Source organism: Chinchilla lanigera, unplaced genomic scaffold (assembly GCF_000276665.1).
Source record: "Chinchilla lanigera isolate Chin_1 unplaced genomic scaffold, ChiLan1.0 scaffold00009, whole genome shotgun sequence".
Taxonomy (NCBI): Eukaryota; Metazoa; Chordata; class Mammalia; order Rodentia; family Chinchillidae; genus Chinchilla; species Chinchilla lanigera.
This window is the reverse complement of record NW_004955410.1, coordinates 8,034,938-8,052,252: the sequence shown is the minus strand read 5'-3', so window position 1 is coordinate 8,052,252 and position 17,315 is coordinate 8,034,938. Positions and strand designations below refer to the sequence as shown.

General features: G+C 39.1%; 1 protein-coding gene across 5 annotated transcripts in view; it reads left to right on the top strand.

Moving 5' to 3' along the window:
- Fbxl13 (F-box and leucine-rich repeat protein 13) overlaps positions 1-17,315 on the top strand; it is a 189,409-nt gene that overhangs the window by 150,574 nt on the left and 21,520 nt on the right. For all 5 annotated transcript variants that reach the window (XM_013510517.1, XM_013510515.1, XM_013510514.1 and 2 more), the window contains one exon: positions 9,990-10,073. In XM_013510517.1, the coding sequence (XP_013365971.1) occupies positions 9,990-10,073 (84 nt within the window). The remainder of the gene's footprint in view (positions 1-9,989; positions 10,074-17,315) is intronic.

Here is a 17,315-nt window from a genome sequence, read left to right as displayed (position 1 = left end):
GGGGTTACCACATATGGCAGGAAAGAAAAGAAGGAGCAAGAGACAGAATAGAGGGGTGCAGCAGGACTTGGAGATGACCAGTTGCTCTCAGAGCACAGGAGGCCCAGAATCTCCCTCTAGCCACCATCCTATTGAGCCCGTGCAGAGGGAGGGGTACAGCGCTTTTCCTGGAACAGCATAGAAGCAGTGATTGAATGGGCAAGTTATCTTAAAGGAAAATATCATAAAGGAAACAAGCTAAGGTTCCTCCCCACACCTGGGCACTAGTTTCCCTGTATTGTCCTCAGCAGACTTCATCCTGCTGTGTGAGCCTCACTCACCGAGAGGAAGAGGGATTTCCCCATTCCAAAACTAGCCCACAAGGCAGGGCAAGTCAATTTATAATTTGTGGTCTCCAAGTACCAATGCACATTTCCCCAGACAATGGGCCCCTTTGGTCCAGCTACGAAGGAAGGTGAACATCCTCATTAGACTTTTGGAATCTTTGTTTTTGCTTTGTTTTGCTTTGCTTTTTCTCAGGAAGTCTAAAACCAAGCATAAGGTGTATCCCGATTCAACAATTACTAAAAGCAAAAAATTTACACAAGCAATTTCAACAACCTCCCACCCCACTTTTATTCCTTCAGTCACAACAACTTACACCTCCCTTTTATCCTCAGAATAAGTAAATGAAGCAGCAGAAAAGGAGGCCTGGATTCCCATTATCTGTACTGTCAATAGTTACATCAGGATTCCAAATCATCCTACACTCCTGGGTACCTCACTCCGTCTAATTTCACCGTGTGTTTTCTGGTATCTTACGTTCAAATACCAAATATCATAAGTTATGTAGATTTCCCCACTGGGACATCTGAGCCCTATAAAGAGTGGCACAAAGCTGCACAGTACAGAGGAAGGAGCCGTGTATTTAAGTCAAAGGAAGATGATTCACAAGCCATTCTGCTCAACCAGACTTCCTTTAGAAGGCAGCATGAAGTGCAAAAAAACCTGTTGAAGTCTTGCAGCTTTACGCTTGAGAACTCTCCCTCTGAAAACAAGATATGGGACTCAGGAGAGAGATCTGCGCAGGATTCAGAGATGGCGGAAGGAGTCTAGACGCAGAGGGGACTGAGGAGGACTAGATACAGGGTGGTTGGAGCCCTGGATGAGTCAGAAGAAGAGATGGTTAAATTCAGAACTCTAGGGAACACCAATGTGTATCATATGGATTTGGAAGATGAATCCACAAAGGAAATTGGAAACGAACTGGGAAAGAAGTCAGAGTGACGTCATGGGAACCAGGGGAGGTGGTGTTTCAGAAAGCAGGGTCACACCTCACAGGTGGGCCATGTACTATGAAGTTAGCAAAGAACCCTCAATTTTTGCAAAACAGTCTTTCATCTATGCATAAAATACTTACACATGTTAACACTCATAACTTAGTACTTTTCTTGAATATCGATGTTATTTGTTTAGAACAGAATGTAGACTAGAACTGTCTAGCTCTATAAAGGCATAAAGTGTGAAATTAATATTTTATGTATTTCTTTAATTCATAAAAATATTCAATGGTAATTTATGGGTTAGGTTTTTCTCCTCAAAGTATTCTAAAACATTTTTCACCAACATGCTAGTAGCACTAAAAGAAATACAAATAATGGAAATATATTTGTGCTATTTCCCACCCTCTGATAATTAATAATTTTTAAATTTTTCATTGTATGTACACATACATACATGAACTATGCATGCACATATACACAGATTTAATTTTGTATCCTGCTTTTTAAACCCAAGCTTGTTATTATTATTAATAAGAATCATTTTATATGTTTGCAGGATATTCCAAAGTGTACTAGAACTTCTCAACTTTTCCACTCTTGAGAGTTTTCATGTATTCATTAACTCATTATTTTTTTTTTTCCTTCTCTACTTTCTACTACATTTAAGGTAGTCTTCTAGACTGCAATTTAAAGATAAGAATAAGACAGGGCTTGCCCTAAAATGTTTATAATCCTGAAGATTTTTCTGCCTACTTTTTCCTGTTGAATGGGACACTTTGTGGTGGTTGTTTTGGCGAGAGCTTCCCGCTCCCTGCGAGGTTTGCTGGGCTTCGGATGTGTTTGTCCCCCAGAGGTTCCTGGGCTAGAAGCTTGTCCCCAGCATGGCACCGCTGAGGTGGCAGGATCTTTAGGAGGCTGAAGGGGGCTGGTGGAAGACGCTCCGGTCACGGAGGTCCCTCCCGGAGGAGGGGCTGGTGCTGTCTCACACAGTGGGTTGTCATCCAGCGAGGCTACTCCAGGCCTCCGCCTCCCCCGCCTGCAGTCATTTCCCTTTCTCTGTTCACCATGACTCAGTCAACGTGCTTCTGGGCTCTCGGGCCACCAGAATGCGAGGCACGCAGGTCTCTTCACTTTGAAAGTCCCCAGCCTTATTTTCTCCACCCTTGTGATGGTTTCTCTCACAACTGTGGATGAAAATGTGTGTTAACACGTTTGTCTTAAAGTCCTCAGGCTACTGCTCATAAAGACCATTGAAAGATGAAGAGAAGCACATTAAAGTTGGGACCAAATATGCAATTTCATGTACTATTTTAAAAGATAATGATTCTTTAATCGTATGCAAGACAGACTATAAAGTTCACTTATGCTTATTCGCTGTCCTGGTGTGCATGTATTAGTGTGTTCCAAAACAGGAATGATTTATAGCAGTGAGGCTGCCAGATAAATTGCATTATGTTTTGTTCTAATGTTCAAATTCCATAATGCCAGACCATCTTTCCAGACATTCTCTAAGAGTAGAAAATCTTAGAAGAAAAGCCATGCGCAAAAGCATAGATCTACGTGTAGAATGTTACTCTGTTTAACGAAGTTTCATCCACTTAATTTTCATGTATAAAGCATGAGTTTGTTTCTAAATTACAGTCAGATATGCAGTCAGTCTCCTAATGAAGCAGGATGTTGATGTTTTTCTTTTCCTCAAAGTGTCATCTTTTGCCAGCAAGTAACAATCACACCAATCAAAATAAATCCCTTTTGTAAATGCCCCTGATATGCACAAGGCCCTGGGTTCTATCTCCATCACCACCACCAAAAATTTTTTAAAAAGATTATTTGTTTTTGTTTTTCTTCCGGTACTAGGAATCGAACTTACGACCTTGCACTTGCCAGGCAGGTGCTTTGCCACTGAGCTAAATCCCCAGCTCCATAAAAAAAATTATTAATGGATAACAAAGTTAATCAGGACAGTTAATGTTGTGTTTAAACTAATCTTATTGAACTCAAAGCACCTTCCAAAATATTCAGCAGAGTTCAGGGAAAGATGATAGAAAAGAGATTTAAATGAATACCAGCTAAAGAAAAAGTAGAGTGAAGGAAAGAACTGAAAAATCAGGATTTTGCAACTCCCAAGCATTGTGATAGTTGATTTAGTCAAGAATCACCAATGAATACTAAGATCGTTGACTACCAGGTTGTTGGGAAACAGCATTCATGCAGTGTGAGAGAATCACACCAAGGGTAACTGATTAAAGGAAAAGGGGAGGTAGCCTTCTAAGAAGAGACCTGGGTCAAGCGACCCTGCGCCATTGCTGACAGCGTGACAGCCTGACTTGTGTGCCTCCCAGTGGGAGCCAGCAACGTTTAGGTATTTTTGCAAAATTATTTACCTTGAACTTAGTTGTAATAAGGAACAATGAGGAAAATCCAGACTGTGGATTTTTCCACACACAGTAACTGGCTTTGGGTCTGCAAAAAAGTCAGTGTTTTAAAGGACAAAATTTAAAGAAAGAAAGGTAAAAAATGTGATGACCAAATGCAAGGGTAAGCTTTGACTGGGTCCTTGATACAAATATAAAATTGAATGCTGACTTTGTATTAAATACTGTGGTGTTACTATTACTTTTGTTCAGTATGGTAGGACTGTATGACTGTACTGTGTGTACACAATGCTATATAATTATGTGGAAAAATGTCTCTTCCTAAGGAGATGCATATATACCGTTTAGGGGTAAAGCATCGTGATAGCTGAAACTTTATTTTCAAAACGTTCAGAAATACTTTATATGTTATGTAAAAGCAGATACATATATATATATATGTAAGTATAAAAGTATAATCATGCATACATGAGTAAAATCTGGGTCCACATGGAAAAATATGTATAACTGATGAATTTAGGTAAAGGGCATGTGAGTATTCATTGTACCACTCTTTGAACCTTTCTGAAAATTTGCAGAATAAAGAGTTAGGGGAAGGATGTTTTATAGTATGTTTAAGTGGGTCATATTCTAATCCAGGAGTAGTATGACTCAGCCGCATAGTAAATACACACACACATTCCAACATGCGGCAGCTAGTTCATTGCTGATGTCTATCTATATTAGCTAAACAATTCCAGATGTAAAACTGTGGGGGAAAAGTGTAGTGTTCAAGGATTTTTCTGCTTCCAAACGTCTTGTGTGCATGTGTCTGTTCCTGGCCACGTCCTGGCTTCTCTTTCACTAATCCCGGTGACCCCATTCTGAACTACTTCCAAACAACTCACACTTTCCAAGTGAAGTCCCCGTTCATGCCTTTTCCTCGCCTGCAACACTGTTCTTATTATTTTGCTAGTCAAAATCATTTTCAATCTTAATGGCTTCATTCAAATTCTCCTTTCTCATCAAAAGTCTTTTCTAAGCTGAGCATGCTAGTGCACACCTGTAATCCTAGCACTGGGGAGGCTGAGGCAGGAGGATCGCCATGAGTTCAAGGCTAGCCTGGGCTACAAAGTGAGTTCAAGGCCAGCCTGGACTACATAGTGAAACCCTGTCTCAAAAAGACCAACAAAACTTACAAAGAAACGGAAGAAAGTCTTCTCTAGATCAACACCTTTTCCTTTCAACTGTACACAGTCACTTCCTGCTGTGTGGTTCATGTATCTCTCTTAAAACATACACCCTACTCTTACTTGTGCTGTGGTCACTCGTGCCTCAGAGGCGGGCAGTTCTGTTTATCTCCACTGCATTGGATGAAGCCCAGGTTTCTTAGGATAATATACAAGGCCAAGTCTCTTATAGCTCAGTTCCTCTTTGCTTTTTTAAGCCTTATGTTTCACACTGCTCTCCTGTCAGCAAAATGGCAAAGGTCTTAGTGGAGGTTCCATCTCCTCTTACTGGCTTAGATTTGCTGCTGCTCAGGTACAAAGTTGGGTTTAGTACAGCAGCAAGATCATATAGTAACTGGTCCAAGGCATGACCCCAGTGACACCTCCTGCACCCTGAATTGCTAATTGTTCATTGTATTAGTCAGTGTTTCCGTTCTTGGGACACAATACCCAACACCCACAATTTAAAAGAGTCAGGGTTTGATTTGGTTAACCTTTTAAGGGGGTTCAGTCCATGGTCAGCTGGCTCCATGGTAGGAACATCATGGCAGAGGGCATGGCGGAGCAAAGCTGCTTAGTTCGTTGTGGCTGAGAAGCAGAGCAAGGGAATGCAGCCAGAGAGGGACAGGTAATAGAATATATAGAGAACTCCAGGCCATGCCTCCCTGGCCCACCCAGACACACCCAGAAGTGTGCTACCCCAATCCCTCGGGCAGATCACAAATCCAATCAAGTTGACATTCTACCCTAACACCACATCTTCTACATCTGAACTAACAAAAATGTATGAAAAGTTGACCAGTTCCATATTCATCTTGGACTGACAGACTCTGTAGAAGTATTTTCTGGTTTTTATTTATGAAATTATTATATCAGTCAATTCAACTTCTAAAACAACATCTTTATTAAGATGAAAAACTAACCAATTTAAAGTATGCAATTCAGATTTTTTAGTGTATTCACGGAGTTGTGTAACAATCACCACAATCTTAATTTCAGAACATGTTCATCATTCTGAAAAGAGATCCCTTTCCAGAAGCAGTCACTCCTATTTCTGGCCCACCAGCCAGCCCTAGGGAACCCCTAATCTATTTTCTCTTTCCATATATTTGCCTGTTTTGGGCTGTGCATATCAGTGGAGTCCTACAATTTGTGGCCTTTTGGGTCTGGCTGCCTTTACTTAGGATAATGTTTTCAGAGTTCATTCATACAGTAGCATGCATCAGTACTTTTTATTACCAAATAGTATTTTGTTGCATGGATACAATATATTGTATTTACTCTTTCATCAGTAGGTAGACATTTGGCTTATTCCTACTTTTTTCTATTATGAGTAATATTACTGAGAACATTCATGCCCAGATTTTCATGCAGATACCAGTTTTAATTTCTCTGGGTTTGGAGTATAATTGCTGGGTCATTTGGTAACTCTGTATATTAGTAGTACAAGATAATGAGAGTTGTTATGGTATATTAGTATATGCATATAACATTTTTGTGATTTTCATGTCCATGACCTCTCTCCTCTTCCTTCCCCTTGCCCTAATCCCCTTCCTTGTCTCTAGAAGGCTACCTTTTACTTTCCTGTCCTCTCTCTTCTTATTTTTTATGTATTTTAATATTGCTTATCAAATAAGAAGAAGGCTGTGATTTTTAACTTTCTGAAACTGGTTTGTTTGAACTCCAGTTCTATCCATTTTCCTACAGGTGAGGTGAGGTGAGGTGATCTCGTTCTTCTTTATGGCTGAGTGTTATTCCATTGTGTATACACTATATACTACATTTTCTTCATCCATTCATCTTTTGATGAGCATCTAGGCTGTTTCCACAGCTTAACTATTGTGAGTTGTGCCACTGTGAAATGGGTATTTCAAGTATCTCTATAGTAGGCTGTCTTTAATTCCTTTGGGAATAGACCAAGGAGTGGCACAGGTGGATCAAATGCTGTGTATGCCTATTTTTAGCTTTTTAAACTTTTTATCTTAAAGAGAAAAAAACAATAAAATGATATAGAATTTCAAAACAAGGTCATAGGAAATTAACAATGGTATTATGGTGCATATTATTACCTTCAAAGTAGTTGCTCAGATTACCAGATACATGCATGAAAAATTGATCAAACAGTGTAAGCATTAACTGTTCCTTTCAATGAACTAATAGAAATTAATAACAGTTACCTTAGCTATCCTGTGTATATATAAATATCCTTTTCCTCACTTCCTTCTTTTCTCTTTTCCCCCATCCCAGTTGTTCTTTCCTTTTGAGCAGTTTCTTTCCTTTTCACTGTATATATTGATCTTGAGGATTCTCTATATTTTCCATAATGGTTGTACTAGTTCGTATCCTGCCAACGGTACAGAAGGGTTTCTTTTCCCCACATCCTCACCAACATTCTTTTTTTAAAAAAATTTTTTTTCATTCTTGATGATAGCCATTCTGACTATGATGAGATGGAATCTCAGTGTACTTTGATTTGCATTTCCCTAGTGACTAAGACATATTTGTTCATATATTTATTGGCCGTTTGAACTTCTTCTTTTGAGAAGTGTCTGCTCGGTTCATATGGCAATTTATTGATTGGGCTCTTTGGATTTTTAGTGTTATGCTTTTTGAGTTCTTTATATATTCTAGACATTAATTATCTATTGGAAGAATAGCTAGCAAGGATTTTCTCCCATTCTGTAGGTTGTCTCTTCACCCTGTTGGTTGTTTCTTTTTTGTGCAGAAGTTTCTTAATTTGTTGTAGTTAAGGTGACTTTTTATATTATTTCCTGAGCTGTTTGGGTCCTATCTAGAAAGTCTTTGCTAGTGCCTGTGGAGTCAAGTGTTTCCCCTATGTTTTCTTCCAGCAGTTTCAAAGCTTTAGGTTTCATATCTGTGTCTTTGATTTGTTTTGATCTGAGTTGGTAGTTGGTGAGAGAGAAGGACCTCCTTGCACTTTTCTCCTTCTGGGTACTCGCCTTTCCTAACATCACATGTTAAAGAGACTGTCTTTCCTCAAGCATATGTTTTTGGCCCCTTTTTCAAAAATCAAAATGGGTGTAGTTGCATGGGGTTGTTTCTGTGTCTTCCTTTCTACTCCACTAGTCTACATGCCTATTTCTGTGCCAGCCCCATGCTGTTCTTTGTTTAACTTTTTAAGGAACTGTCACACTGTTTTCCAGAATGGCTGATGCATTTTACATTTCTGCCAGCAGTAGACGAAGGTGCCCGAATTGTCCGTATCTTCCTCAGCACTTTTTATGTCTATGTTTTATCTATCCTAGTAAATGTGTTGTGGCATCTCATTGTGGATTTATCTAATGCCTAATGATGTCAATCAATTCAATTTTGAGTTCATGTTCTGAAATGAGCATTTATAGTGATTAAACATGGCATTCCATTTCAGTATTTTAATCTTTAATGATTTTTTACTAAAATAGTAAATGGCATATAGGGTGATAACATCATATTTAGCAAATAGACTTTATTTGCAGCTAACCTTAAAAAATTGGAGGGATCAAGGGATGGAGGGAGGGAGAAGGAAAGGGGAGGGAAAGGGGATGAAGAAAGAATTAAGATGTGTTATGTACGTTTACTAACTCCCCACATTGAATGTAATCATGGTGTGCTGCAAACATGTACTAATGAGAAATGAAAACTGGAAAAAAACTCTGATTTGGCTATATGAAAGTAAAATCTAAATGAAAACTTTAGAGGTTATTTCACAGAACAAAATTCCCGTAGGATAATAAAGCATACTTACTGTTATCAAGCATAGAGCAAAGAGACAAATTTGCATCTCTTGTTGGTATTTTTGTTCGGCTTGGTTTTCACTGGGGAATATCTAAACTCACCCAATTCTTGCAGCATGAATAAAATAGCATCCACATCTGGAACCCAGACCACATGCAACAGCCACACAGGCTTTGACCATTCTTTGTTTTGAAATAAGGAAACAGAAAACATAATGTGTTCTTAACAAAAGAATCCACAGTCACAATAAAATGAAAAGAACGAACAGGGTGATTTTATTTTTGGTTGGTGTACAGAACTGTTAAACAAAACTAGAAATCACAGTTTAAACAGTGGCTTACATCCAGCCCTTTTCCATTGGTTTGGACTTTTTGGCTTTTGTTTTTGCTTTTTTCTTTAAATGAAAGGACACAGTCTGTGCATCTGGAAAAAATACAGGATCTAATATTACATAATGCATCTTCAGTTATAGCCCAAATGTTGCATTTCAGACCAATAAAATGTAAACCAGTCCAGCAAATAAAATATAAAAAGGAGAAGTCCGATGTCATTTCTAACATTTTTTCCTGCCAGCTGGCTCTGGAATCATGGAATGAAAAAAAGGAAGGAAGGAAGGAAGGGAGGAAAAGAAAGAAAGAGAGAGAGAGAAAGAGAAAGAAAAGGAAGGGAGAACAGAAAAATGAGAAAAACCCCTGTCCTTATCCACCTAGCTTAGGAAGCCTATCTTTTGGAACTGTGAAAGTAACATGATCCTGAGTGCAAAACAGAAGGACAGCATCTGTAAACCCCATGTATTAATTCTTTATCTGAGGGCCGGACCTGCCAGCTCAGGGGTTAAGTAGGGAAAGATAGTACAGCACAACCACACATAAAAATGTGAGGGGCAGTCTATTTTTTTATTTACAAAAAATAAAGCTTTAAAACTGAAAAGGAAGTGGACTATTTATGAGGGAATATCGTCTTTATTTAAAAACCCGTTCCTTTTTTCTTCAAGGCATTCAGAATTGTAAAAGTGAGCTATGGGTTTGCAGATTTTTAGGTTAGAAATAAATAAGAACTTACTAACAGATTCATTAGCCACATAAAGTGTCTTCAAAATAAAGTTGTAAGAGTTGTTTGTTTTGATTCAGATAACATCTGGAAACAAATAGCAACATAATAACTTTCTAAGAAGTTTTCTGGCTCTGGAGTTCTGTAACCTTTTTTGTGTAACAGTATGGACAACCTGAAAACTGTGCTTACTGACGTTTTCTATCCACAGTGGTTTTATGCTTAAATGTAAGGAAATACAAGATAAAAGCTATTTTTTTAGTTTGCACAAAATTTTTATGCTGTTAGTTTGCACAGATGCTTACTAAAATACACTTCCATACTAAATTATAATTACAAGGCGATCTCTGTGTTTTTAGGGATTGATAGCACTTTCCAAACACAAGAAACTGAAGGAACTTTCTTTATCTGAGTGCGGCAACATCACCGACGCGGGAATTGAGGTAAGATCGTTAAGGTCTTCTGTGAGTGACTTAAGATTGAATATTAAGCACAAATTGAACAGCCCTGTAGGTCACGGTAGAAAAAAGCAGTAGGTGTTGTGACAAACAGATACGAGGTTGTGGTTAAGCCGGGATCTCAGGTCTCCATGGCCTGACGTGACCACAAGGATTTGTTTTCCCACTTTTCCTCAATCTCCTCCTCTCTTCACATCAGACTCGGGGTGAACAGGGACATTTTACTTGGGAAGTGATGAACTTCTGTGTGGTGACAGCTGGCCTTCTCATGTAAGGACAGTGTTCTGTAGTATCAAAATGTCATGCAATCTGACCACGAAAACTGAGGGAGTTTGGAAAATTAAACCAGAGACCTAACAATGTGGAGCTTAAGTTATGCAAACGTACTTGGTAACACACTGTATTGGAGCAGACAGCATGAAATGAATACCTGGGCAGGATACGTGATTATATGCTCAAGTGACTCTTCAGACATTCACGGGAGGGCTGGGGCTGTCGAGCAGTGCTGGGTTCCATCCCGGTACCTGTTCTAGGCCTGGGCGGTGCGCATGAAGTCAGAGCAGAGGCACTGGGAGCCGCTGTGTAATTTTTCCAGCAAATGAAGCATCACCAAGTAACACAGCAGGCATACACTGAATGGGGAAGGAGCCACTCGCCTGGGTATGGAGAAACTGTTGAGCACATTGGAAGAAGCTCCAGACAAAAGTGTTTTGAGTTTAAACCCTGAGGCCAAACTAGGAAGCAAGGGAGGAGAGGCGGAAAAAACTTTCTTACTGAGATAGAGGATTAATCCCAAAAGTGGAAAGATAATGCAGGTGGTAGCTGAGAGGTCCACAGAGCATGGCCAATTTTAAGTTGTCCTCCACAGAAGTGGACTTCACAAGAAATTTTAATGTGACTCATAAAGAGTGTTCAAATACCCTACAAACTGGTGAGCTTCTGAAGGCTTTGGGTTAGATTATGCTATAGAGTTCTTGGCTTCTGAACCGGGAGTGACGGCACACTGTAATCCCAGCACTCGGGAGGCTGAGGCAGGAGGATTGTTGTGAGTTCAAGGCCAGCCTGAACTGCATAGCGAGACCCTGTCTCAAAAAACTAAAAAAATGTCTAAGCTTCTAGAGCTGAGAGGAACCTGAAAACATTTAAATCCTAATTTTACAGAGGAGAAAACTAAAGGCCAAGAAGGCCTAAGTGATTGCTCTAAAGTCTTTTTCATTCTCATAATTTTAAGTACAGTTTTATGGAAATGAAAACTTGCTATCTCAAATAATCTATTGACAGCATGGCTTAATGAGAAGAAACGCTGATGAATTGTTTTTGCTGTGTCTCACTGTGACTGAACAATGTAGTAACCCTTAAGGCGGAAGGGGAACACTATTAAGAAATCATCTTTAAAAGGCATCAGTATCAAGCAATTTCATTTAGCCTCAGTTTCAAGCCAGGGGTGTTAAGGTTTTAACAAGTCCCTCAGGAATCTTCCTATAATTAATTTAATTGCATAAAAACTTAAAAAAGAACAAGCACTCTCCTTCAAAATAAAGTCCTGGAGGGGAATAGAAACTTCTGCCTTGGACATGATTGGAGCAAAATATTTATAAGCTTGTAACCTATTAGGAGAAATAGCCAAAAGACTCCTCTAAGCTTAAACTGTTATTTACCTCTTACAGTTAATTTAAGCATTAAATATGCATCCACACAAAACCTTACCTGTCAATATGGTTAGTCAGGCTTTCAAGAGGTCTTTGGCAGGTGATAGGCCAATAATTATTAAAATAAAACTGTTGAACATCATTACCAATGGGTCCTACAGAGACACCAGTGTTCTATGCTGTTTTACCATCAAAAATGTTCTGCTTTTTACCTGGCGGTCCTTGGCTCTAAACTGGCCCACACCTATCCGGGAAACTGAATCCTAGCAAACAACCAGAAAACCAGGCTGTGGAGAACTGAGGTGTTGCCTTCCTCTCCACTCATTTTCTTTTCTTCCTTTCCTTTCCTTCCCTTCCTTTTTTCTTTTCTTTCCCTTCATTTTCTTTTGTGGAGTTCTGGGGACTGAACCCGTACTAGACAAGTGCTCTACCATTGAGCTACATGCCCAGCCTGCTTTTTCTTCTTTATAATTGACACATAATATTGTACATGCTGGGTGTGGTGGCACATGCCTGTAATCCCAGCACTCAGGAGGCTGAGGCAAGAGGATAGCTGCTAGTTCGAGACCAGCCTGGGCTACAAGTGAGCTCAAGGCCAGCCTGAACTGTATAGCAAGACCTTGTCTCAAAAAGACAAAAAAAAAAAATTGTACAAATTTATGAGGTACAGTAGAATAATGCAATACATATATACAATATGTGCCCATCCGCCTAACAACCTGCCTATCCATCCTTTCTCTATTTATCCACCTATGCATCTATCTATCTACTCATTTATCAGTCCAGCTTTCTACCCAATCACCTATTCATCTATCCATCAGTTCACCTACCCATGCACCTGTTCATCTCTTCATCCTTTACCCATCCAATTACCTGTTTATCTATCACAGACCAGGGATGACATTACCATACCATGTACAAAAGAACACACAACAAAGAATGAGTCAACTCAAATGCAAATAATACCGAGGTTGAAAACCTGGGTTCTACAACATGATTCTGTTCCTTGAGAGAACAGATCATGTTTTATTTGCGTTTGTAGCTCTAGTTATAAGTAGAGTTGTGTGTTCCATAAACGTTGATGAATAGAGGTGAATAAAGTAAAAGTTAAAGTACTAACATTTCTCGCCAGGCATGGTGGTGAATGCCTGTAATCTCAGCTTTGGGGAAACTGAGGCAGGAGGATTGCTATGACTTCAAGACAGACTGGGCTACATAGTGAGTTCAAGCCCAGCTTAAATTATGTAGCAAGATCTTTGAAAAGTTTCTAATATTTTACTATATTTCCTGTATGGTGATCAATTACATTTGAGCAATAAACTATAAATCATCCAGAATAATTGAAAACTACCATGATGATGACATAAGCTCTTTCTTTTTCTTTTTTTCGGTAACGGGAATTGAACTCACAACCTTGCGCTTGCCAGGCAGGCACTGTGCCGCTTAGCTAAATCCCCAGCCCCAACATAGGCTCTTAATAGCTATCATTTGTTCATTTTTTAAATGCTCCTTAGAGTGATAGCATATTTACCACAGTCTGAGGCTTAGAACAATCAGGGTATCAATGCTTTCTGCCATTTCTTTTTGATTTTCTGGGTTATGAACATTTTTCTTTTCACTCTTTGGAGCTTAAAATTGTACTCTTCCATAAGGTGCTCTGGGATTTTAGATGAAAACATTTACCCAAATGTTAACTAGGTCATATGCAGCTCAATTCTGGCGTATTTTTTTTAAAAAACTGTGTGTTTCTTCTCTGTAAAAGAGAATCTTATCTGTGCTGTGTACCCTGAGTAACTACTTTAAGGACAATGATACACCGTGTATTAACCATTGTTATTTGCTTATTATTTTGTTATGAGATTTTGTTATTTTTATACAGTGAAAAAGAATAAAAAATTTCTTTTAAGAATTGATGTTCATTTAATTTCAATGATAATGAAAGAAGATAATTTTGAAAAAATAATTTTTATACAAGAGCATGAAGTACAGGAACATGGAACTGCAGGATTAATAGTTGTACAGTATCAGCGGTGCCAGTTCATGAAAAAGAAAACTTTCTTTCTCATCAGCTCGTCTCTTCTCCTCCAGACTTTTGTAGTGATGTGTGTGTGTGTGTGTGTGTGTGTGTGTGTGTGTGTTTCTGTCTTTTAAGCAGTCCTACCTTTCTAAGGCTCACACTTTGGGAGCCAATAGCGAGCTTTTTCCTCCTCACCTCTTTAAGCCCAATTAAGGCACAAAAGGGAACAGACAAAGAAGGGGAGAAGAGTTATGCAGGAGCCCATGTCACCATTTCTTTCTGTGGGTTTGCAAATGAAAGGGGGAGAGGTGCTACATGGATTAAACGGAGATGTTTAGGTTGTCTATGGTTCCTCAAGAATTCTCTGTCGGTACTCAATAAAAAACAACAGAAGAGGAGATTCTCCTTTTAGCATGAGGATGACGATTTATTGTACATTCAATGCATTTAATAAGAAATGAAATTTTTCTTTTTTTTTCCCCCTGTTAGGTTTTGCAAGAGCTATAAACATAATAATGAAAAATTACCTCACTTTATTATTTTACTGGAAGCCACGGTATGTGCAGTTTGTTTGCTGGAGTTCAAAGTATTGACTTGACTTTTAGGATCTGGCTTTAATTACTTGCTCTGGCTTTCATTTTTTTCTGAGAATATTAGATGTTCAGTGACTATGTTCAGTTAAAATTATTTGGTGCTCTTAAAAGGCATTTTGGAAGAAGTTTTGAAATAGTCAGAATTGAGCATTTCTTAGGAAACATTTTTCTTGCGCAGTTAGTGAAATAAAATAACTGAATGACAGATTTGACAAAGGAATTGGTTTAAATGTGGAGTGTTACAATACAGGGCAATTGTTTACCTTGTTTTGTTAGAACTGATATAATAAAGCCGGTTTTTTTACTCTGGTTACGTTTTGTACTCATTTAATCTAGTTGGCATTTTCATTTCTTTTTTGAAAATGAAGTATGCTAGGAATACATTAATGTAATATCCATGCACACCAAGGTGCATACTTTTTAAAGGCAATTAACTTGTGAGTGTAATCTTACAATTAGACAACACTTTCTGATTATATCAGTGTTACTAGGTTTAGGTAGTTAAGAAGGTGCATTGGGAGGGGAAATTCAGGCTTCATTATAACTACCAAATAAAGTAACACTTGCGTATGCAGTGAGACATGTATTTACGTATGTTTATATGTAACTGTATATAAATGTGTATCTATGTACATTATATGTAAGTTAAATGTTTACAAACTTCAGCATGCGTTAGATTACATGTAACCACATATGAAAATATATGCCTATGTTTCTAATACATGTAGATAAATTAGATACATATATATGAGTACATGTATACAGATGCATGTAATACATGTACATGTAATACATGTATACACACATTAGATATACACATATACAAGTGCATATAAATTAGATATCTAAGATGTACATATTATATGACACACACATACCTGTCTCTGTGTGTGTGTGAATGTGTGTGTGTATGTTTTATTGAAACAGGGTCTCAGTATGTAGCCCAGACTGCCCTTGAACTTGTGATCTTTCTGCCCCAGCCAGATAGTGCTGGGATTACACGTATGCACTCCCAGTACCCACAAATTTGTGTTCTTTCCATCCAAGCTGTGCATAGGGATAGCATAAGATTATAATATTATGCTAATATATATTCCTAGGCTAAAATAAACAAATGGTCATATTCAAACCAAAATAAAAATTAGTTTGTTAATGAATTACCTTTGTTTATAATTTAATTTTTAAAGCTAACCACCCACTTAAATGACAAAGCTTTCCCCGTGGAAGTGTGTGGATTCGCTCTCTGGTAGCAAGGGTGACAGACAGAAAATGCGGGCCCCACTGCCAGAAGTTCCGAGTTTTTTGCCGATTCCGCCCCTTCCCCGGCCACAGGCACCTAAGCAGTTCGCTCAGCCTCACCCGGTCCGTGGCTCCTACAGCGACTCTGGTCGTGACGCAGCCAGGAGCTGCTCTTCCAGGAAGACTTTCCGTGACTGGCTGTTGCAGCCCACAGGCCACCAGGTCTTTGTCACAACTACTCAGCTTTGCCACTGTGAGGCGAAAACAGCCCCGAGAACAAGTGAGAGGGACTGAAATTTGAAGTTCACGTGTCATGACATATTATTACATTATTCTCTTGATTTTTCCAACCACTTAAAAATATGAGAACCATTCTCAGTGTGTGGGCCCCCCAAAATGGGCAGCAGACCAGATCTGCCCCAGTGAGCAGCTACAGCTCACTAACATCTGGTCTGCAGCCAGATGGCTTTCCAGCTCAGGCCTGTCAGGCTGCGTGGCAGTGGGTAAGTTGTTTCTTTCTCTGGGCCTTAGGTTCCTTGTAAAAATCAATGCAGCCTGGCATGGTGGCTCATGCCTGTAATCCCAGCGCTCGGGAGGCTGAGGCAGGAGGATTGCTGTGAGTTCGAGGCCCGCCTGGGCTACAAAGTGAGTCCAAGGCCAGCCTGAAGTGCATAGCGAAACCCTGTCTCAAAAAAAAAAAGGCAAAAACAAACAAAAAACCAATGCAGTATTTAATATGCTTTGTATTGTATTAACTGTATAAACATTTAAATATTTGGCACAGTTCCTGACCCAGTGTATAATGGTTATTACCCATTACCATTGTTGTTATTATATTTAGCAACAAAGAAACCAATATATATTAATAAATTAAAAAATAAACATTGCTAGTATAGTAATTTGATAGTTTATTTGGCCTTTGTTAAACACAGGTAATTTTGATAACAAGATTTCTTCTTGGGGCTGGGGATTTAGCTCAGCGGCAAAAGCGCCTGCCTGGCAAGCGCAAGGTCGTGAGCTCAGTTCCCGGTACCGGAGAAAAACCAAAAAAAAAGGTTTCTTCTTAATGGTCAGAAGATAGTTTGGAACATGTCTTTGAAGAAATAATTTATTCATTTTTACTCCTTCAAATGAAGCAATGCATTTTTCAGAGACATCTAAATTATAATTGACAAAACGCATTTGTATAAGGACACCTAAACACAACCCTTCATAATGTTAATTATAATTATTCTATAGAATGTGAGAGAATAAACCAGGTTGAAAGAAAATGGATCGCCGTTTTACACTGGCATGATAGTGTTAAACGTATCTTCCACTATCCCTGGTTAATGTAGTCAACACCTAGTCCCAGGTGTACCCATCTGAGCACTTGATTAACACTGTTTACTTAAGGCAATTTGTATGCCGCCCAGCTCTAGAAAGGACGGCTTTCAGCTTTGTTCAGCCCGAGTCCCCTCTACCTCTGTCGCAGTCTCTGCCTCAGTCTGCAGTGTGTCTGTGCATCCCACATGCCGCCCTCCAGCCTTCCGCCTTCCATTATGTGTGAGCAATGCTGATTGGCTCTACAGGGTCACATGGGCAGGTAGAACATACTGCTTTTGTGTTCCTATGTTGTATCCTGCTATACGCGGTAATGGCTGATTAGTTTCTAAGAGCAGTTTTGTTTCTTTCGTTTCCTCTGTGTACCTTTTCTTTTTCTTCACTTCCTGTGCTCTTCAGGACTTTC